The 19566-nt window shown below is 35.2% G+C and overlaps 1 protein-coding gene across 1 annotated transcript in view; it reads left to right on the forward strand.

Moving 5' to 3' along the window:
* Positions 1-19566, forward strand: part of LOC150100820 (uncharacterized) — a 79072-nt gene that overhangs the window by 38530 nt on the left and 20976 nt on the right. The window contains exons 5-7 of the mRNA XM_090401547.1: positions 3860-4013; positions 10124-10348; positions 10474-10710. Of these exons, the coding sequence (XP_090257673.1) occupies positions 3860-4013; positions 10124-10348; positions 10474-10710 (616 nt within the window). The remainder of the gene's footprint in view (positions 1-3859; positions 4014-10123; positions 10349-10473; positions 10711-19566) is intronic.

Raw genomic sequence — 19566 nt, forward strand, 5'->3', positions numbered from 1 at the left:
CAAATTTCCCGTGTTCAAAAGATTTATTAATGAAACGTGCAAAGAACTTTAACTTATGTTTAACGATGATATTTAGTTATTCGACATTTCTATCTTTCACATCCCATTTTTTTCCTTTTTTAATCCGATTACTATACTCTTTACCTCATCTTCATTTATTGTATAGATACATGGAATTCTTAATCCACAGAAGGTGACTCACGTACTTTATCCTCTCTCTCTCTCTCTCTCTCTCTCTCTGTAGGATCAAAGTCACAACTATTGAATTTGCAAAATGTTGTTCCTTTCGTTGATTACAAGGTGACGTCATTGCCTTTAGGGAATTCGCACTGCTTTGTATTACCAATTATCATGTTAACCAACCCCCATTTTTTTACTTTTATCATTCATACAAAAAGTAAATTTATTTAAGAGATAATGTTCTTTTGCGTGCTTTTTTTTTTTCCTTTAAGTGTTTAGCAAAATTTCGGTAGTCATGTCCAAATGTTAAATTGTAGGAATTCTTCCTATGCTTATAATAGAGCTTTTCTTGCGTCCTTATCATATTTTTTAGTTCATCCGTTATCCAACGTGTGTGAACATCCTTTTTCACGGTAACTCTTTTGTGACATTTCGATCTGATGTCCGCATATTTAATCATTTTGATAAATTTCTCATATAACTGATTTGAATCTAATAGATCATTTTGAGGGTTGATAATTTTTTATGTAATTCTCAAATGTATTATAATTGGTGCCTATTTCGAATTTTCATGACTACCTGCGCAGCTCATATCAACACTATTAGGTAAGGATAGCTTCAACAGTATCGAGTGATGATCTGTTATTTTGTTAAAATAGATTAAAGAGGATAGGCCGTTCTGTTTCTTATGAATATGTGATCAATACAACTTACTGAGTTGTTCGCTTCTCTCGTATTGCCATCAATATATGAAAGAAACTCATGTATAGATAATATATTTTTATATTCTTCAATATTTCTATTATTCTTATATAAATGCAAATTTATATCCCCACTAGTATCTATCATTACCTAATAGTGTCGATATGAGCTGTGCAGATAGTCATGAAAATTCGAAATAGGTACCAATTATAATACATTTGAGAATTACATAAAAAATTATCAACCCTCACTAGTATGATATCATCGTGTTTTAAGGTCTTTAGGACATTACTAAGCTCTGACAGAAATAAATCAACTGAGTCATCATGTGCACGGTATATAGCAAATATAAGCATATTCACTATTGTGTCATAAATCACCACAGTTTCAGCACTGTGCATATTTGATTCCAGTTTATGAAATGTAAAAGTATTTTTCCTTAGGGTACTGAATTAATCCTCGTGAACGAGGATTAATTCTGTCATAATACGTGTCGTAATTAACGAAAGAATAACGATCAATTTCAACTTCTTTGATCTATATTTCACTTAAGACTAGTATATATGGTTCAATTTATGAGAAAGACATTACATTATCAAAATTTGACCTTAACAACCTATAAGTTAGCTTTCTTGGATGAATTGAAGTAGTATCAAAAAACTTTTTACAGAGGTTAGATTATATAGTTTTTTACAGTTGCAAGATCTAAGTTATTCATGTGCTCCATTTAGGTCATCATTGTTCCATTTATTCATAGGTGGCATGTAGATTCTTTGACCGTGCTCGTTGAGGTCGTCAGGTGTTTTTATCCGTATCACTTTTGTGTTGTCGTCCTTTCTCATGAACAATTTACCATCTCTTACCCATACATAGTTGACTGCACCAATTGCTCTCTTTTATTTTGCTTCATAAAGAAGTTGCTTATTAAGTTTGGTCAAGTGGTCGTTTATATAGACCGGCACCGGCTTTAACTGGGTAGCGAATTTCCATTATGAGCTTCTGGTAAACCGTTTATTTCAATATTGTTCAACCTGGAGCACTTTTGAATTTCATTAACTTTCCATTTCAATTCATTCATTTGAGCTTTCAGTATTTTATTTTCATTTGTTAGTTCTATGTTTTTAATAAAAACTTTTAGTACACACTGGTAAAGGCATCATTAAATCTATTCAGTTGGATAACATCCCCTAAGCTTAATGAAAATAGCAATTTCCTCCTTCAATTTTAAATGTTTCTTATTTCATTTGAATTTTTTCTTGTGATTACCAAACGATTTTGGTTTTGTAAAAGAGATCTGGAATACCTTCAGAGTGATTGTGAAATAACCATGGAAAAGGTGACGCTTGGTTCAACTGCTTTTGAGTTTCTTTTCAGTACGAAGCAGTGGAAGATTAATTAAGAGTGAAAATAGAGAGAGAATTTGATTAGTCATTCGATCCAGTGCATTATCTGCGATGAGCTGTCCCCCTGCTCATATTGACATCTAATCTATCAGATGTGAATGCGTATACAGACCTTTCCGTGATACTTTCGACATCTTCGTTTTTATGTTTTACTTCTGATCGACTGGCGCCAAGTTGGATGGACGGTACTCCTTTCTCTTTCATTTTTCTAAGGTCATTGTCCGAACTTTCATAAAGTTGATTGTTGCAATATACAACTTTATGTTGATAAAATTATGTGCTGTGTGTGCTGGATAGTAGCAGTAGTTCATATTTTCAATCAGATATTTTCTGTTCCAAGAAGTATATTAAGGATTTTTTATTAGACTAGATGAGTTTAATATGGCTGCTATTCTCTGATTGACTGTCTCAGATTCATTGCTTCTTTGCATTCAATGATCACGGTCCAAGGACCTCTCTCTCTCTCTCTCTCTCTGTGTGTGTGTATGTGTGTGTGTGTGTGTGTGTGTGTGTGTCTAATAATTAAAGAAAATTAAACTAAAATATTATGAAAATATTGATGATAATTCTAATTTTAATTTGACTATGTTTTTGATCACGATCACATTTCTTGATCAAGTTCAAAATTTATCAAACCAAAATAAATTTCATTACCACAATCATTCATGATTATGAAAAATATAAAGCATCTCGTCTAAAATTTAAAGCATCTAATTAAATAACCAATAAATACAATATTAGTTTGTTTATTAATGGAAAATAGATATTGACAAAGCATGCATGGCCTTAAAGTAACTTCCGTGATGCTAGATCCTCAAATGGAAGTCCTTTACAGGTTTGTTCTAGTTGATAACTCTCCAGGTAGCGAATAGATAAATGCCTACATAAAGTTATTCTGAACTTTATGAAGAATTTTTCTGTCTTTGAGTCAGTCGATTTCAAGAAACGCACTGGTTGTAACTTCGCAACAATTCAGCAAAAATGGCCGTAGATTACATAAACGAGTATCTAAAATAAATACTAGTTGTGTTTAGGAACATTTTCTCTTATTTGGTCCGGGGAAATGTCCTGAACCTCGGTGACAGTAAGGAGGAAAGACTGGATACCAACCAATTTCCAGAAAATTATCGCTAAGCTAAAGGAATGCTCTTTTAATGCAAACTAAAAGAGTATTCTTCTTTGCTATTCCTTATGGGAAAAGAAAATATCATTAATGGATTTATTTGTTTATTATTTATAACCTTAATGCCAGATTCAATTTATAAGATGAAATAAACAAATGTTTTATTTATTGTTAAAAAAACCTATGTATGCCATCTTTCAATTAAAAAGCACAATCACTGTGCGATTAAAATCTCCAACACTTTTAACTGAAGTAACCAACACAACGTGCCATGAAGAATATTCCATGTCATTGTTACATACTGTTAGCATTGCGTGTAAAACTACGTCAAGAGCTTTCCGTGATGAACGCCTGTTTTGCCAAACTTTTCGTGCTAAATGTAGCTTGTGCTTCACTATGATGGAGATCATACAGCGTCTGTAATACTTTTTTTCCCCTTGCTTCTCTGTAGGCATCGTTCACCTGCCATTGCTGTGCTGGTTATGTTGGGCGTTTCTGCGAAGAGAGGGACGGTTGCTATGACAACCCCTGCCAACATGGCGGTTTCTGCGTGGACATTACTGAAGGTCTCATAGGAACTACTTACCAATGTCTGTGTCCTCATGGTGAGTATGGTTGTTATGGCAACGATATCTATGATGTTATATTTGGATTATCGGATGCAATGCTCTTTAGAGAAAGCATTACATGTGCAGAACCGATTTCAGGAGACATAAACATAGTATACTTAATTTTACATTTAGAGAGCAGATGGAAGCTTAAAGTAAGTGGCATTCGGCATAGTTTCGTGACGTAGTTATCAACTTTGCATTACTTTTGAATATCAATGCGATTTTTTGCAGTATTCAGTATATACAAATACCCATCACATAGCTTACAGAATTCATTTTAAGCAAAGAAAGGTAGTTCCTCTCTCTGAACGTAACTACTTCCCAGTACTGCTACAAATGAAATTATGTTTACTAAAAATAAATGTTTATGCGCACGAAAAATTTCAATAAAAATTTGTTTTTTTCCTTAGAATTCGCAAAATATTGTAATAACTCTTTTGTCCGCTCTTTCATAGCACGAAACGATGCGTTTTGTTATCATTCAAAAAATAATAAATAAAGAATAAAAAAAAAACTAAAGAAACCAAAATGGTAATCGTCCATATATAACATTAAAGAGACCAGAAATGCTTCGTCATTTTGCACACTAAAAATAGGCTGTCTGAGGAGGATTAAAAAAGTCTCTTTTGAAATTCTTCTGTGATAAAGTGTTTTACGATCTCGTTAACTGAAGACAATTGAGATTACAGAAAAATATTTTATTTCTTATGGAATTTTTATCCCATTTTTATTCTCTTACAAATTATTAAAATAGGCTTTCTTTTTTTCTCATTTATTATGTGACAGCATGCATCATTGATGGCAACTGTACTATATTCGATTAGAATTATTTAGTTTTTATTTCGTTAAGCATGTTCAAGTAAGCTTGTAAATTTAATAAATTTTACATTTTAATTTGATTTAAAATAAAAATTAAATATCCGTTTGTTTTTTTTTCATAACAGTTTCTAGTTATTTACGATTGGATATAATGCAGCAATGAAGGCGATCCTGCTTACCGGACTAAAGAGTTCGACATTTGGTTTCGGAAGCAGATTTCTAGCTTATATAATCCTTAGCCCACCATACTAACTGCATAAAAATTGCCTAACTGATGGAGGGCCTTATTCAATTTAACTATAAAATTTAACTAGCTAATATCGCATGGAAAAATTTGCTCCGCACCCAAAATAAGAACTTTCAATAAATAATAAATCCGAGATAGCCATTGCTGTGTGCTTATGAACCGGACAACACTAACGAAACAGTGGATAAGAAATTCAATTTACTTATAATAAAAAAAAGAAAATGAAGCAGTGTTCGTTGAGGTAGCAATCGTTAAAAGTAAACTGGTTGAATTATAAATATCCGGAAAACTCCCCTTTGAGATGCAATGCATGACCGTTTGCAGGCCTTACAAGAAATTCCAAATATCGTGCGCATCCAGATTATTGAGCCTGAAATGTGAGCATCTCAAGCCAGTCCGAAATAGATTAATTTTAATAATTTTAGTCTCCACCAGTGGTACGATCTGTCACTGCAGGCCTTCTCTACTTCGCGGTCGATCCACTTGTAAAAATTGTTAATTTCAAAAAAAAAAAAAGATATACGGGTGAACACTTGAGTGCGTACAAACGACGTACAACCTCAGCAGCTCTTAACACATGCATGGCGAACTTGGTGATAATGGATAGTGCATAAGCCGGAATGAGCGCACTCCCCCCCCCCCCTACTGATGACAAACGGAAAGGCTGACGAACCGACTGGCACCTACTACGGACTGTAACTACTCTACTACCAGTTCCTATCTAAATTGAAAGATTTTCTTGTAAAGCTTTCGTTCAACAATTTTGAAGCTGAAAGTTCTTTTTTTTTTTTTGCATATCTATATAATCAAAGCTTTCATTTGAAATGCTCGATAGGATAATATTAAGGAGTGAAAATGGCTGTAGAAAGAAATTAAGTTCGAATTTAGTACATATATTTATCAAATAAAATAGTTTACATGATTTATTAACTTATAATAAATTAAACTTGTAACAGTTAGGTATTTATTGAAACAGACGATTGAAAATTCGTATCTTTCACGATAGTCAAGAAATCGACCATGGAACTCACTATTTCAAGCAATATAGAGATAAGATGGCGACAGCTGCCGTACTCTCCTCAAAGGATACCTGTAGACAAATTATTGATAACTCAGGGGTCAGCTGTCCGTGAAGCTGGCCACCCATCAGTCTTCAAGAGTTAGTTAGGGGAATAAACGGCTTCTCTTACTTCTTCCAAAGATTAAAAGGTACTGCAGGTTTTTTTTTAGATGATCAATATCCCGTGAAATACCGTATACGAAGTAAACAATTGTCTAAATATGAATTCGTTAGTCCCATTCTCTTTCAAAATGAATGAACTTCATTATGGAAAAGGAAACATTATTCTCAGATACTCCCAAATAGGGATATTACCTTCTTAGGTAAATTTCTGTGGAAAACATTTTTAATAAAAAATCAGCTGGCAAAACAATATGGATTGATCTTCGTTTCTGATTTCATTTTTGCAGTTCAAGAAGTCAAATATAAATATGGAGGCTTTTATTATTAGCATCTCTATCACTACAGATCCAATGGATTCATAGCATCTTTCGTGAAATGTCTTCCATCACTTCCAATTCTCATTAATTACAGAAAAATTGTACTTGGGCTTTTTTCACAAGATTTAAGTTGGCACATCCACAAATAAAAACAGAGGATTTCTGCCTTATATTGCTCAAAAAAAAAAAAAATCATGCGTAAAACGTTTACTTTTTACTATTTCCACTGTCCCATGATATCCACAACATTTTCATCAGAATAAGGTTTTGATTGTCATAATTTTTACCTGACGACACGATAAAGTCTTTTCTGACAATGTTATAGAATATTCTGTTTGTCAAAAAATAAAAAAAAATTATATATATATATATATATATATATATATATATATGAAATACGTGCACTGCATCAAGACACACCTTACACATCTGTCTTGAAAATTCTACGGAATATTTTGCATTTCTGCTCATTCAAGATAATCTGACACAGGAGATGCGCCCACAGGACTTTGAAAGTCAACTGACATTTACTTTAATATTCCTTGCTTGAGTGGTGTTGGACAGTGCGTGGCCGTGGATGATTTCGTGGTGAGAGAGGCTCACTTTCACCTGAACGGGCTGTAAAAATCCAGCCAGATATGGGCTACACAAACTCCGCATGCAATCCTTTGCATTCACCCAAATTTACTGTCTGGTGCAGTCGTACAGATCTGTTTATCATTGGACCATTCTTTTGAGGACTTTTGCCAGTCTGGTCCTGTGACCTGTTCAGTTACTGTCGAGAAATATCGTGATATGACAAACAATTTTGTTGACAGAAGCCAGAGCGATCAGCCATGCGGTTCCCACTGCATGGCCACCTCGTTCACCTGATCTGACCCGTATGACTTCCAGCTCTGGGGATTGCTTGCCAGCAGGGTTTATGGGGATCATCCTGATATCTTGCCAGCGCTGAAATACAGCATAATGCAGTATGTACGCAACATCATTCCCTACCAGCTGCGTTCTGCCGTCGAACACACTTTGCAAAGGATGTGCAGTTTCTGTCATAGTGGGAAGAGCAGCACGTTGAACAGTACAGCCCATGAATGCATAGTGGAAGTGAATAAAAATGTGTGATTTTTGCTTGTGTCGCTTTTCACCTTCTGGTGGTGAGTTTTGGAACTACTGTTTGTTTTTTTCTCAGATATCGCTTCCGCATGACGCAGAATATATTCCTGCAAAGTTTCGAAGCATTTGGAACACTGGGTGGCGCTCAGAAAGAATCTATATTTCCAATACATTCTTTCTTTTGACACTATTAATACCAAAACGAGAACACTGAACTTTTTTAAGCATAAACTTATACATGGACAGATTATGTTTTAATACTCATGATCCGATAGCAAAAAACATGCTTTGTAAAAACACTAAACACTAGCTAAAGCAACTTTTGCAAAACAAAACTAAAGTTTAACATAAAAAATCTTTGAACGATTAATATTCACCGCAGTCAGCAAAAGAGGGGAAAAAATCTCGCATAGAAAGCAAGCTAAGTGTCAATCCCTTGACGCTGCGCTTCCCATGTGACGCATTGCTTAGAATCTTGAGAAATGTTCCTGCAAGAAGAGATAAGGTAGGCTGGTATGTTCTGAAGATAATATCAGGGCGAACACAGAAACAGCAGCACTGTTCAAAACTCATAAGGAGAAAAAAGGCCTTTTTAGCGCACACGATTTTAATTTTCCATTTATTAAGTGAAACATTATTACGAAAGAGTCTTCATAGTCAATGAAATCGGTACAATCACATTGATTACTTAACAGAAACCAAGAAATGACACAGCTTGAAGTGTGTATAAAATGTTCGCTATGCCTAGATACGAGATTTAGTATGGAACATGTGAATAATCGTTTGGTTTAATATGAGATTTTTCTAGTAGAAAAAACCCGTCACCCCTATTATGAGACCAACTTCAAGTGAAAAACCTTCATGAAGGTTCCTTGGGTCCTGGAAGAATGGAAACTCGTCCTTCCAACAGAAGGCAACTGTTGCATCGCCTTTGCTGCTGCGCTGTGGAGATGTTCTCGCAAGCATAATGTACACAACTCAATTCTTTGGAAGATCGCCAGGAAAAATCAAGAGTTAGAGACTCTGTATTTAAGTATAATGTTGTAGTGTTTGTCCTGATGATAATAAACGAAATGCTGTCGAAATGTTTACATACCTTTATAAACAATGCCGTTTAAATCGAAATATACGAGAGTCTAAACATGTTGGAATAGTTATGAATCTATTGAACTAAAATCCAGTAGATTCATAGCGAAATTTTGTTGACCTTTAAAATTATTCCTTTCGTGTCTTGAATAGCAACGTTATTCAAAATTATACCCAACAGGTGTGTTTGATGTTTGATTTGCAATGAAATTATTAATTCCATAAATAGCTATTAACCAACGAGCATTCAGTTATATGTTGTTTAAGTATTATATAAGTCAGTGAATTGAAATGAACAACAAAGGTAGCGAGCTGTTTTCCTGACATGTAGGGAAAATTCTTGCAGAATAAGGCAATAATTATTGGGAACAACTTAAATGTTTTAGAAGTAATTTAAATTAATATGATTTTTTTTTTGTTCTAAAGAAATTAAGTATAGAGTTAATTTTTCAAAATGCATTAATATCCGAAAACGAAAATTTCCTTGGCATGCAGGGAATATTTCCTTGACTATTATAAAGTCACCTACCAGCTAAAACATTTAAAAACGCTCATGTCAGAGTGTTATTCGAATGCAGACTCTATAGGTTGAGCAGAGCGAGAATGGGTTATGGATCCCACTCCCCATTTTTATTAATTTTATATATATATATATATATTTGTATTTTTCACATACTTTGGAAACCTTGCTCTAGAGGCCAAACAGAGAACTTTTCAAGCCACTTCAGGCCTCCAATGAGTAAGGCATTGGTCTCACACTGGACGATGAAATTCATCTCCTCCACGTGAAGATCACAAACATAAATGTCTACGGAATTCGAACCCATAGCCTGATGGTAGGAGAGCGGATACGCTAGCCACTCGGCCAACCACGTCGGTAATTACATAAATATATTTGGTATATTTGCAACCAGACAACTACTACTGTTACTAAACATTTCAAAACTGTACCCGTAAATCTTCAAAAATATGTTATTTTAAATTTTTGTAGGTGCGGAATCAGTGATAGTTTTAATACTTTTCACGGTGCCAATATTATATTGCCTGATTTAATTCAAAGTTGATTATGTAATCTTTTTAGGACATGGTAACTGAGTAGATATTTTTTTTCTTATGGCATAAAATAACCAAAGGAATAGAGGAACTACGTCATGAGTTTAGTACGATTTTAAGAATTGAATATACACCTTAAGCTTCCGATTTTCTTTTGTTAATTCAAGAGAACAAAAAGTTGAAAAAACTTTAGGATGGCCATAAATATACTCCATTAGTGTAATATATCCGTAAGCATTGTTGTCATTTACCTTTCATCAAAATAATCGCTTTTCTCATACTTCGTCAGGATACCGAGGTCAATCTTGCGAGGAGGAGGTTAATCTCTGTGATCGACGTCCGTGTTTAAACAACGGAACATGCAGAGGCAATCAGACCACTTACTGGTGCTCTTGTCCAACTGGATTCAGCGGCCGTCATTGCGAGACAAATGTCAACGAATGCGTTTCCAGTCCCTGCGTTCACGGAGTCTGTGAAGACGGTCTTGGAGGATACAAATGTTACTGTCTTCCAGGTAAGAATAAAAGCGGGAGCGAGGAATAGGGAATCAGTTAAGAAAGCTAATGTTTACAGAAATACTGTGTTAACCAGCTGTTCAGAGTATATACATAAAACATTCACTTGTCTTACTTTTGATAGGCTACGGTGGTGACCATTGTGAATTCGAATATGATGAATGCGATTCCAGCCCATGTATAAACGGAGGCGCTTGTGAAGATCTCGTAGCGGGATATCGATGTCACTGCGGACCAGGATATCAAGGACGCCGGTGTCAGATAAAAGTTGATCTTTGCGAACCTAATCCCTGTCCACCACCTGCCCAGTGTGTGGACAGAGGGAACAATTACAGCTGTATTTGTCATCCTGGTTACAACGGTAAGTGTGTCTCGAAATAAAGCACAACAAATGTGGGCTATATGCTCTGTAATTTCATTAACGTTTTCATAATAAACATTCGTTTATTACGAAGGCGGGTGTACTTCTGGCAGAGTATCCTAAATGATTTTATAGGTACAGGAATGTGTACATTTTTTTCCCTTTGGTGGATGAGTACAGCAAGGTACACCAACAATTATTCATCCGTTTATTTTTTCAGAGAAAAAAGGATAATTTCCTTGTACAAATCAGGATTGTATGCCCTCATAGAAATACGCAATAACAATCACTGAAATGTATTTTCTATATATTTTATTTCTTAGATTACTGACTGTATTATAACTAAAGAGCAGATCATAAAATGATCACATGCAAAAAAAAAAAATAAAATAAATAAATAAATATGCACACACATAACGAGCTCTTTTATTATTATTATCATTATTATTAAAGCTCTTAATACAAGGAAGTTTACTGATATTACAAGTTCAGGTTAGTCTGATTAAGTTCAATGCGTAAATAATTCAAAGTTTCTCAACAAAAGCATGCCAGTGTTTCCCTGCGTAATGCTATTCCATATTTTATTGCATAAAGCCTGTTGAACTTCTATATTTACACAATACACGTATTCCATAGTGATATATTCATTTATTATAATCACATTATTAACAAATACCTCGATTTAGGACTCGTTGGTCATCAGAGCAGAATGAAGAATAGCGATAGAAATTTGAATACAAAAGAACGGTGAAACAGTGCGTCGTTAGAGTAATATAACCTTTTTTAAACACGCAGTCATGCAGCAGCTAGAATAAAACACTTTCACTATATAATTTAAGGAAATTACAACGTACTAGGATATACATTAAAATAAATTTTAATATATTTCAATATTTCAATAAAACGTTGCCATTTTCAAGAACTTAAGTACAAGACACATGCACGCAGGCACAACAAAACAGTAAGTGAGGAAGAAGTAGGAAGCTATTATTTCTCCTAAAGTCCTGATTGTGCCCTCTAGCGGGCAATGTTGGTATTCTTGGGCGATTGGGCTGAAGGTCTTCTGATGTAGGTTTCCCAAATTTGACGAAGTCTCATGCAGCCAAATTTGTTGATATTTGGATCGTTTCTTAGGGCTGAAGCTGATTTCATGAAAAGCCTTTCTTATCTGTATTTGCTACGGTGTATTATCCTGGCTTTCTTCCACCGTATTCTATGGCAGGTATCCAGTGCATGGTCAGCAAGACCAGAGTGGCTGTATTGGTGAAGACGGATGTAGTCCTTGTGTTCTGAAATTCTGATATTTGCTGTCCTGCCTGTTTGGCCAAAGTAGGACAGCTTACAGCTGCACGGGACCTGGTATACACCAGTTAGGTCTAGGGGGGGAGGTTGGTCTTTAGTAGAGCGGATAAGGGATGGCAATTTTTTATATGGTCTGTAACAAGAAGTTAAGTTATGTTTTTTTAAGATTTTTGTGATTTTTTCCGAGGTGCCTCGGATGTAGAATATGGTGATGGATTTAGAGTAATCCTTGTTGTGAGGGGGGGGGGGAGGTTGTGGTTTACTGGTTTCAATATTTTTTGGATTTTTTTTGGGGGGGTGGGGGTAGCCATTGGCTGAGAAAGTGTTGAGAATGTGGTTTAGTTCTGTGGTTAGGGCATTGTCATTCGAGCAGATAAGTTTAGCCCTGTTGTGTAGTGTCTTAAAATTGACTTAAATGTGTAGTGTCTTAAAATTTAAATTGAAACCAGTAAACCACAACCTACCCCCCCCCCTCACAACAAGGATTACTCTAAATCCATCACCATACCTTACATCCGAGGCACCTCGGAAAAAATCACAAAAAATCTTAAAAAAACATAACTTAACTTCTTGTTACAGACCATATAAAAAATTGGCATCCCTTATCCGCTCTACTAAAGACCAATCCCCTCCCCCCCCCAGACCTACCTGGTGTATACCAGGTCCCTTGTAGCTGTAAGCTGTCCTACTTTGGCCAAACAGGCAGGACAGCAAATATCAGAATTTCAGAACACAAGGACTACATCCGTCTTCACCAATACAGCCACTCTGGTCTTGCTGACCATGCACTGGATACCTGCCATAGAATATGGTGGAAGAAAGCCAGGATAATACACCGTAGCAAATACATAAGAAAAGCTTGTCATGAAATCAACTTCAGCCCTAAGAAACGATCCAAACCTCAACAAATTTGGCTGCATGAGACTTCCTCAAATTTGGGAAACCTACATTAGAAGACCTTCAGCCCAATCGCCCAAGAATACCAACATTGCCCGCTAGAGGGCACAATCAGGACTTTAGGAGAAATAATAGCTTCCTACTTCTTCCTCACTTACTGTTTTGTTGTGCCTATGTGCACGTGTCTTGTACTTAAGTTCTTGAAAATGGCAACGTGACGTTGCCGAAATATTGAAATATATTAAAATTTATTTTAATGTATATCCTAGTACGTTGTAATTTCCTTAAATTATATAGTGAAAATGCATAACCAACGTCTAAGCCTTTCCACGAGAATTAAGAATAAAACACTGTTGACATATCTTAACATCGTCTTGATTTCAACACCAGGCAGCAACAATAGCGTCAGTTTGTCTTTATTGCAGATGATTGAAGAATTTGAAAGCCAGGGCGCATTGGAATTTCTTCAAAATCTTTGCTACGCGCTCTTTAGTGCCTTTTATATAAGGAAAATAAGTTCTGCAGTCTTAGAAGATTTCGAGAGAGAGAGAGAGAGAGAGAGAGAGGTGTTTAGTATGCTGGCTCGCTTTCAACATCTGTCTACCAAAATCCAACTTCTATGGGTAGTTGGAATATTAAATATTCCTATTTAATCTAGACGCCATCTATCTCAAAAATACGGAATTATAAAATACTTTGTATTCAGTAAATATATATATATATATATATATATATATATATATACTTCAGAGAAGCATATATAAAATATATACAGTATACACTCCTCTGAAGTATCTCTGCAGCATGAATGAACTGGGAACTATTAAACAAACTGCATTACTAAATGGTAAACTCAAAAATGCACATAAAATCGTTGAGTTTCTCTCTTCATCCTCCGATGGAAAAAGAAGTTCACAGAACTCCTGTTCCTTGTATAAAAAGTATTTTTGAGCGTGTATCAAAGATTTTGAAGAAACTCCAACTGACTGCCATTCTTTAAATCCTTCAACCAAATCTGCAATCTTGTATCTTCTGCAAAAGGCAAAATGTTGCCATTATTGCCACCTGGTGACAAAAATAAGATAAGTTGCATATTACTGCAAGTTTGGTCAAATGGAACATCTGTTATAAAACGTATTAAAAAAACAGAGCCATATATAACTTATCAAATCTTATAAATCTAGTCTGGACCAACACTGAATTGACAACTTCAGACACAAGATCCGACTGCAAGATGCCAAACCTTCTGCACAGCTATATATATATAATCCCCCCTCTCTCTCTCTCTCTCCCTTTATATATATATATATATATATATATAAAACAAAAGTTTTCCAACAAATATAGCGCTGTGGAATTTATGAGCTTTTATTTTTGTTTACTATTTCAACAAAACATTGTTCTTAAACTTCATCTTGCCTGCAATCTTCCGATTCACTTCGAAACGACATCAAAAGTAGAAGAACGCAAGTATCGAATTTCGAAATAATGTCCATTAGATGTACAAAGTATATCATTCATGTTCGACAGTAGATAATATTACTTTCAGATGTAGATGAACAGTTTTTTTCAGATAAGTAACTTGATATCCATTTCATTTTCTGTCTGCATACTGATTCCACTGAAAAAGAACTTACCTACATAAGTATTTTATTATCCTTTATCGAACTATTGCTTCAGATTTCTTGAACGCCAAATGTGATTTGATAGCATTATCCAAACAATCGCGAAAATAATGAAAACGTTTTTCCTCCCGTTTAACTTAAACACTCGTCTTTCATGTACACGAAAACAGAATAACAAAGCATCTAAAAAATATCACAATGCTATTCAAGATAAGAATATTAAAGTCTTGCAAATTCTTATTATTATTATTTATTCTGGAAAACAGGCAACCTGCAAGAAGAACAATATAATAAATGGACATAATTTATTGTCCAGACATCCTCAGTTCCTCTAGCAGTAATTCTGAACAACCCTCAATGAGTCTTCGTAGTCTTGGTATATCCTACTCAATGCTTTGTTTGATTTCTGGTTTAAGATAAAAACGAAAATTTGAGATGATAAAAACATTAAAATCTAGTATTTGCATACAAAAAAGTTGTATGCAAACGTCTGCTCGGGATTGCTTATTTAATTATCATCTTAAAGAACAGTTCAGAACAGCTAATTACCACTAAATAATTTCCAGTAAGCGAACTAGTCGATTCTCTGGATAGATTCAGGTTCTCTGGCTGCTAGTAAGGTCAGCGGTGGTTACTGTTAATTAGTAGAGGAAAAGAAGCTAAATTGAGTAGTATGTCTGGAGTACGGTCAAACAGAAGAGTAGGAAGGTAAGCAAGAACTGAGATGTGGAGTAGAAATAAGGGAAAAGTGAATAATGGGGATTTTCTTGCGATGAAAGCGGCCATTCATTTTCGCCGCTACTGCATTAAGAACAGAGAAAAAAATATTAGAAAGCACGTGCTTATGTTCTTAGGTAGCTTATGTGTACGTTCTGTCTATGTAAAATTTAATACGACTCTAGTTTATAAATGTGAAACCTCGCTAACCATATAAATAGCGTTAACACAGGGAGTATTTCTTAAATTCTCCTACGTATACGAGGAATATTTTCCACGCCTTTTCAACGGAACGCGAGTTAACGATCTCAAACAGAAATGAAAGAGTTTCTTTTCTAGGATTCTTTAGTTTCTTCTTCCCATGTAAGACAATACTAATGCCTCGAACCTGCCTCTTCATGAATTCTAAACAACCAAGCCACATTCCTCAAATACTGCCGACTCTGTTCAAGAGAGAGAAAGAGAGAGGCAGGGGGGGGGAGTAGGTTAGTTAATGAACACCATGTTGTCTATCATAGATTCAGTGTGCACATTTCCACAGAAGAAGAACTTCAGAGCTATTGTTCATCCAATGGACATCAATTCCGTCACTATTGAATCTGTGAGGACCTGTACAATATTTAGCCATCACCCACCGCTCTTCAAGCATTGAACTTTGCTTCTTGTTCATTCAATTTATTCTTCTACTTGCAATCGGGGTGACTTTGTTTATATTTATAAGTTTACAATCAATCGTTTAAAAATTATAATCTAGTTTACAATAGATATTATTCATTGTAAGCGCTTCGGAGCATTCTCTTCCACTGTCGATGCAAAACGACCTCAAGATTCTTTCGATCTCTGATCATAAAGATGGCTCCGATTCAAGGATATCATTCCGTACGGTTAACAATCCCGCTAACTATATTTGTGCCAATAGGACGTCTCTTTCTGGCATTGATTTTCAATTTAGGGGGGGGGGCAGACCCAACAGAGGTACATATCTTAAAACCCTTTAACCCTCATGTTTCATCAAATTGTAATAATTTGTTCTTTTTCTTTTAGGATATATAAGAAGATATGTCATAGATTTTGAAGAAATTCGAAGACACAAAGGTGCAGGCTGTCATCAAGTTTTTCGTGTTACAAATAAGTCCGCAACTAAGATTCACCAAACTTTGTGTGAGACGTTAGGGGACTGTGCCCTAGCATATCCAAGAGTTGCCAGATTGGGCGGCCAAGTTTAAAACTGGACATCCTGAGACAACAGATGCCTCCAGGTCAGGAAGACCTTCCACTGTGATCAAACCTGAAAACATCGATGAAGTGCATGCTATGATCCTTGATGATAGATGAATACCAATCAAGAACATTGCAAAGATGGGGATATCCAGGGAACGAATTGGGGGGGGGGGGATTATCTACCAAAATTTGGACATGCAGAAGCTCTGCGAAGTGGGTCCCCAAATGTTTGAATGCCAACCAAAAGAGAGAACGTGTGCTGTCATCTCAAGGGATTTGGGGTCATTTTGAGAAATCAGGTGCAAATTGTTTGGCTCATACTGTGACTGTTTATGAAACATGGTTTATCACTATGACCTGAAGACCAAACAACAATCAACGGAGTGGAGACACAAAGGTTCTCCATCACCAGAGAAGTTCCGAATCCAAAAATCAGCAGGAAAGGTTTTTGCATTGTGTTTTGGAATATGGGTGGTGTAATCCTTACCAAGTACCTCAAAAAAAAAGGTGAAACTCTTACAGCAGCAGTTTATTCAACAGCTCTGAAGGAATTGAAGGAGGTACTGAAGGAAAAACGCTGCGGGAAGCTGAGCAGAGCAATGTTGCTTTTGCAGGACGACGCACCTGCTCACACTGCTCATGAAACCTAACACACAATAACAAAACTTGGGCTTTCAATGTCTACATCACCCACCCTATTCACCAGACGTGGTCAGATCTGAACTATTTCCTATTCCAAAATTTAAAGAAAAAATCGTAAGGAACAAAATTTACCACAGATGATGAAGTCATATCTGCATCCGAAAACTGGTTTGTGCAACAAGGAAAAGATTTTTTTCTCAGAGGATTACAAACGATGCAACAGAATCGTAATAAGTGTATATAACACTTTGTGGGAAATATGTAGAATAATGTGTAAATTACATGATTCTACCTCAGTTCCTTCATGGTGATTATCACAACTTTTCAACTCATCCCAGTACAAGCGATTGGGTGAGTGAGAGCGTTTTTTTAAGCTGCCATTGCAGGACTTTGTTTGATGATTAAACGATGGTTAGTCATTCTGTACGATTATCCTACTTGACAGAGGTAGATAGCATATCCATTCATCCACTCTTCAAGCAACTGTATATGTTGCTTAAAGATTAAACAAGATGTAAGTTCGAATCGTACATCTTGTTTATTGGGCCCTTTAAATTAAAAAAAAAATTATATTACTTAAATTAAGGGGATATTAAATCCCACATAGTTTTTAAACCGAATAAGAAACTCAAAGATTGGAATCAGAGAGTTTCTTGCCGAATATAGTAAACTATAAAGTATCGGCGATCACTTAGCGTGAGCTAAAGCAAGTGACCCTTGTACGTAGTACAATACCGGACGACTCGTTGCAAAGGTGGGGAAAGTTCAGATCGCTATTCTTAGGTATTTTCCATAATGTAAAAACACATTTACTAGGAGATGTATGCTGTTATTACATTATGGAGGGAGGTCACTACCCAGACCGGTTTCAGCCTTTTTTGAAGCTTCATCAGTGAGTAGCTAGACCTAATACCAAAGTGAAAAAAAAAAAAAATTATAATTTCTAAAGTAGAGTTTTCAGATTGTCCGCAGCGGTAGTACTACTAGATTATAGCTTTACAACTTTTTGTGTGTAGAAATGCTTAAAAACATGAATAAATACAAAAACGAATAAGATTTTTTTGAGGAGCGCAATACTATCGACCAAATGCTCAGTCAATGGACAACCAGCACTTTCCTCATTTTCTGTGTTTTTCAAACCAGACAAAATGTTTGTGTTATTCATAAGTTTTAGCGCACTTGCGTTAATGTTTTAAAAGTTTAGGACATATTTCTGTCATCTCAAATATACACAAGAATAACCATTGATTGTGTGTCCTAATGGTAACTTGAACTATCCTAGGGTGCTCAAAAATTGTCTAGAAAGGTTGTTAACGCTTTATCTATATCAGCTTTGGTCACTATTAGGACAATTAGATGAGAGATTGAGTTCCTAAACTTTTGAATTACATTGCGTGTATATTATTAATATTCTCTGAAAATTATATCTACAATGTCATATTCTGAATATTTCACGTTTCTTCCTTCTTGCCACTACTCCTTCCATAGGTAAACATTTCAGATTTGAGACTACTACTCAAAAGAAAAATAAAATTAAAAATACATGGATTCTAATAGATAATAAATAATTGATATTAGATTAGTGCAAATCTATCTTCGTTATAAGTTCTATTTTGTGTTTTCATGACACATAGACACATAGGATTTATCTTGGCGAACACTTATTTATCTAACAAAAACTGGAATAATTTAAAATTCTGAAGTTTTCTGAAATCTTCAGAAAGATAATAAATAAACTGATCTAAATCTGATCTCGAGTGGATCCCAAAGTGAAATGCTGTGGCTAGGTGTTACCATACGTGTATGCATTATTGTCCATTAATTTTCTAGTTTTATTAAATATTATATGGCAGCATAGATACTGCATAGTATTAGCTGATGCACGCAAATATAACCTTAAGCATTATTTCTAAATTTGCTCTGTTATCCATGAGTTTCTTTAGTCTTCTTTTACCCCGATTACTTTTATGTTCAGCGAGGACCAGGGATCAGTGCGGCAGTGCAGAAACTGCTGATGCTGCACTCTGTCTTGCGACTTCCGCCAATTTCCGATATTTCTAATGATGACGTAGCTGGCTTGTTGCCTCTTTTCTTTGTCATTTTTGTCCTAAAATAAAGACTAAGGTACATCCTTTTATTTCGCTGAATGCTTTTTCCTCGTTTCAGTTCTGAGTAAGTTTCTATGCGAAATCTTTGGTGCTTAGTAATAATTAATTTCTAAGAGATATTTATTCCTGGTATAATGATATGAATTCTCAACAGCCTATGAATTAAAAAACGAGTGAATAAAAGATTAAAATTATTAAATGCATAATTTAAAAATAAATCGTTAATAGTTCATAAAACTAAGCAAGAGGTAATCTATCATTAGCGATCTCATGCAGCATGTTTATTTTCCTTTTAAGACGCTAATTGATTCGCCCATTAAGAATTAAAATTTAGATGGCACAAA

The sequence above is a fragment of the Typopeltis vanoorti genome, chromosome 12 (assembly GCF_054136105.1).
Source record: "Typopeltis vanoorti isolate ZY-2024b chromosome 12, IOZ_Tvanoo_1.0, whole genome shotgun sequence".
Lineage (NCBI taxonomy): Eukaryota > Metazoa > Arthropoda > Arachnida > Uropygi > Thelyphonidae > Typopeltis > Typopeltis vanoorti.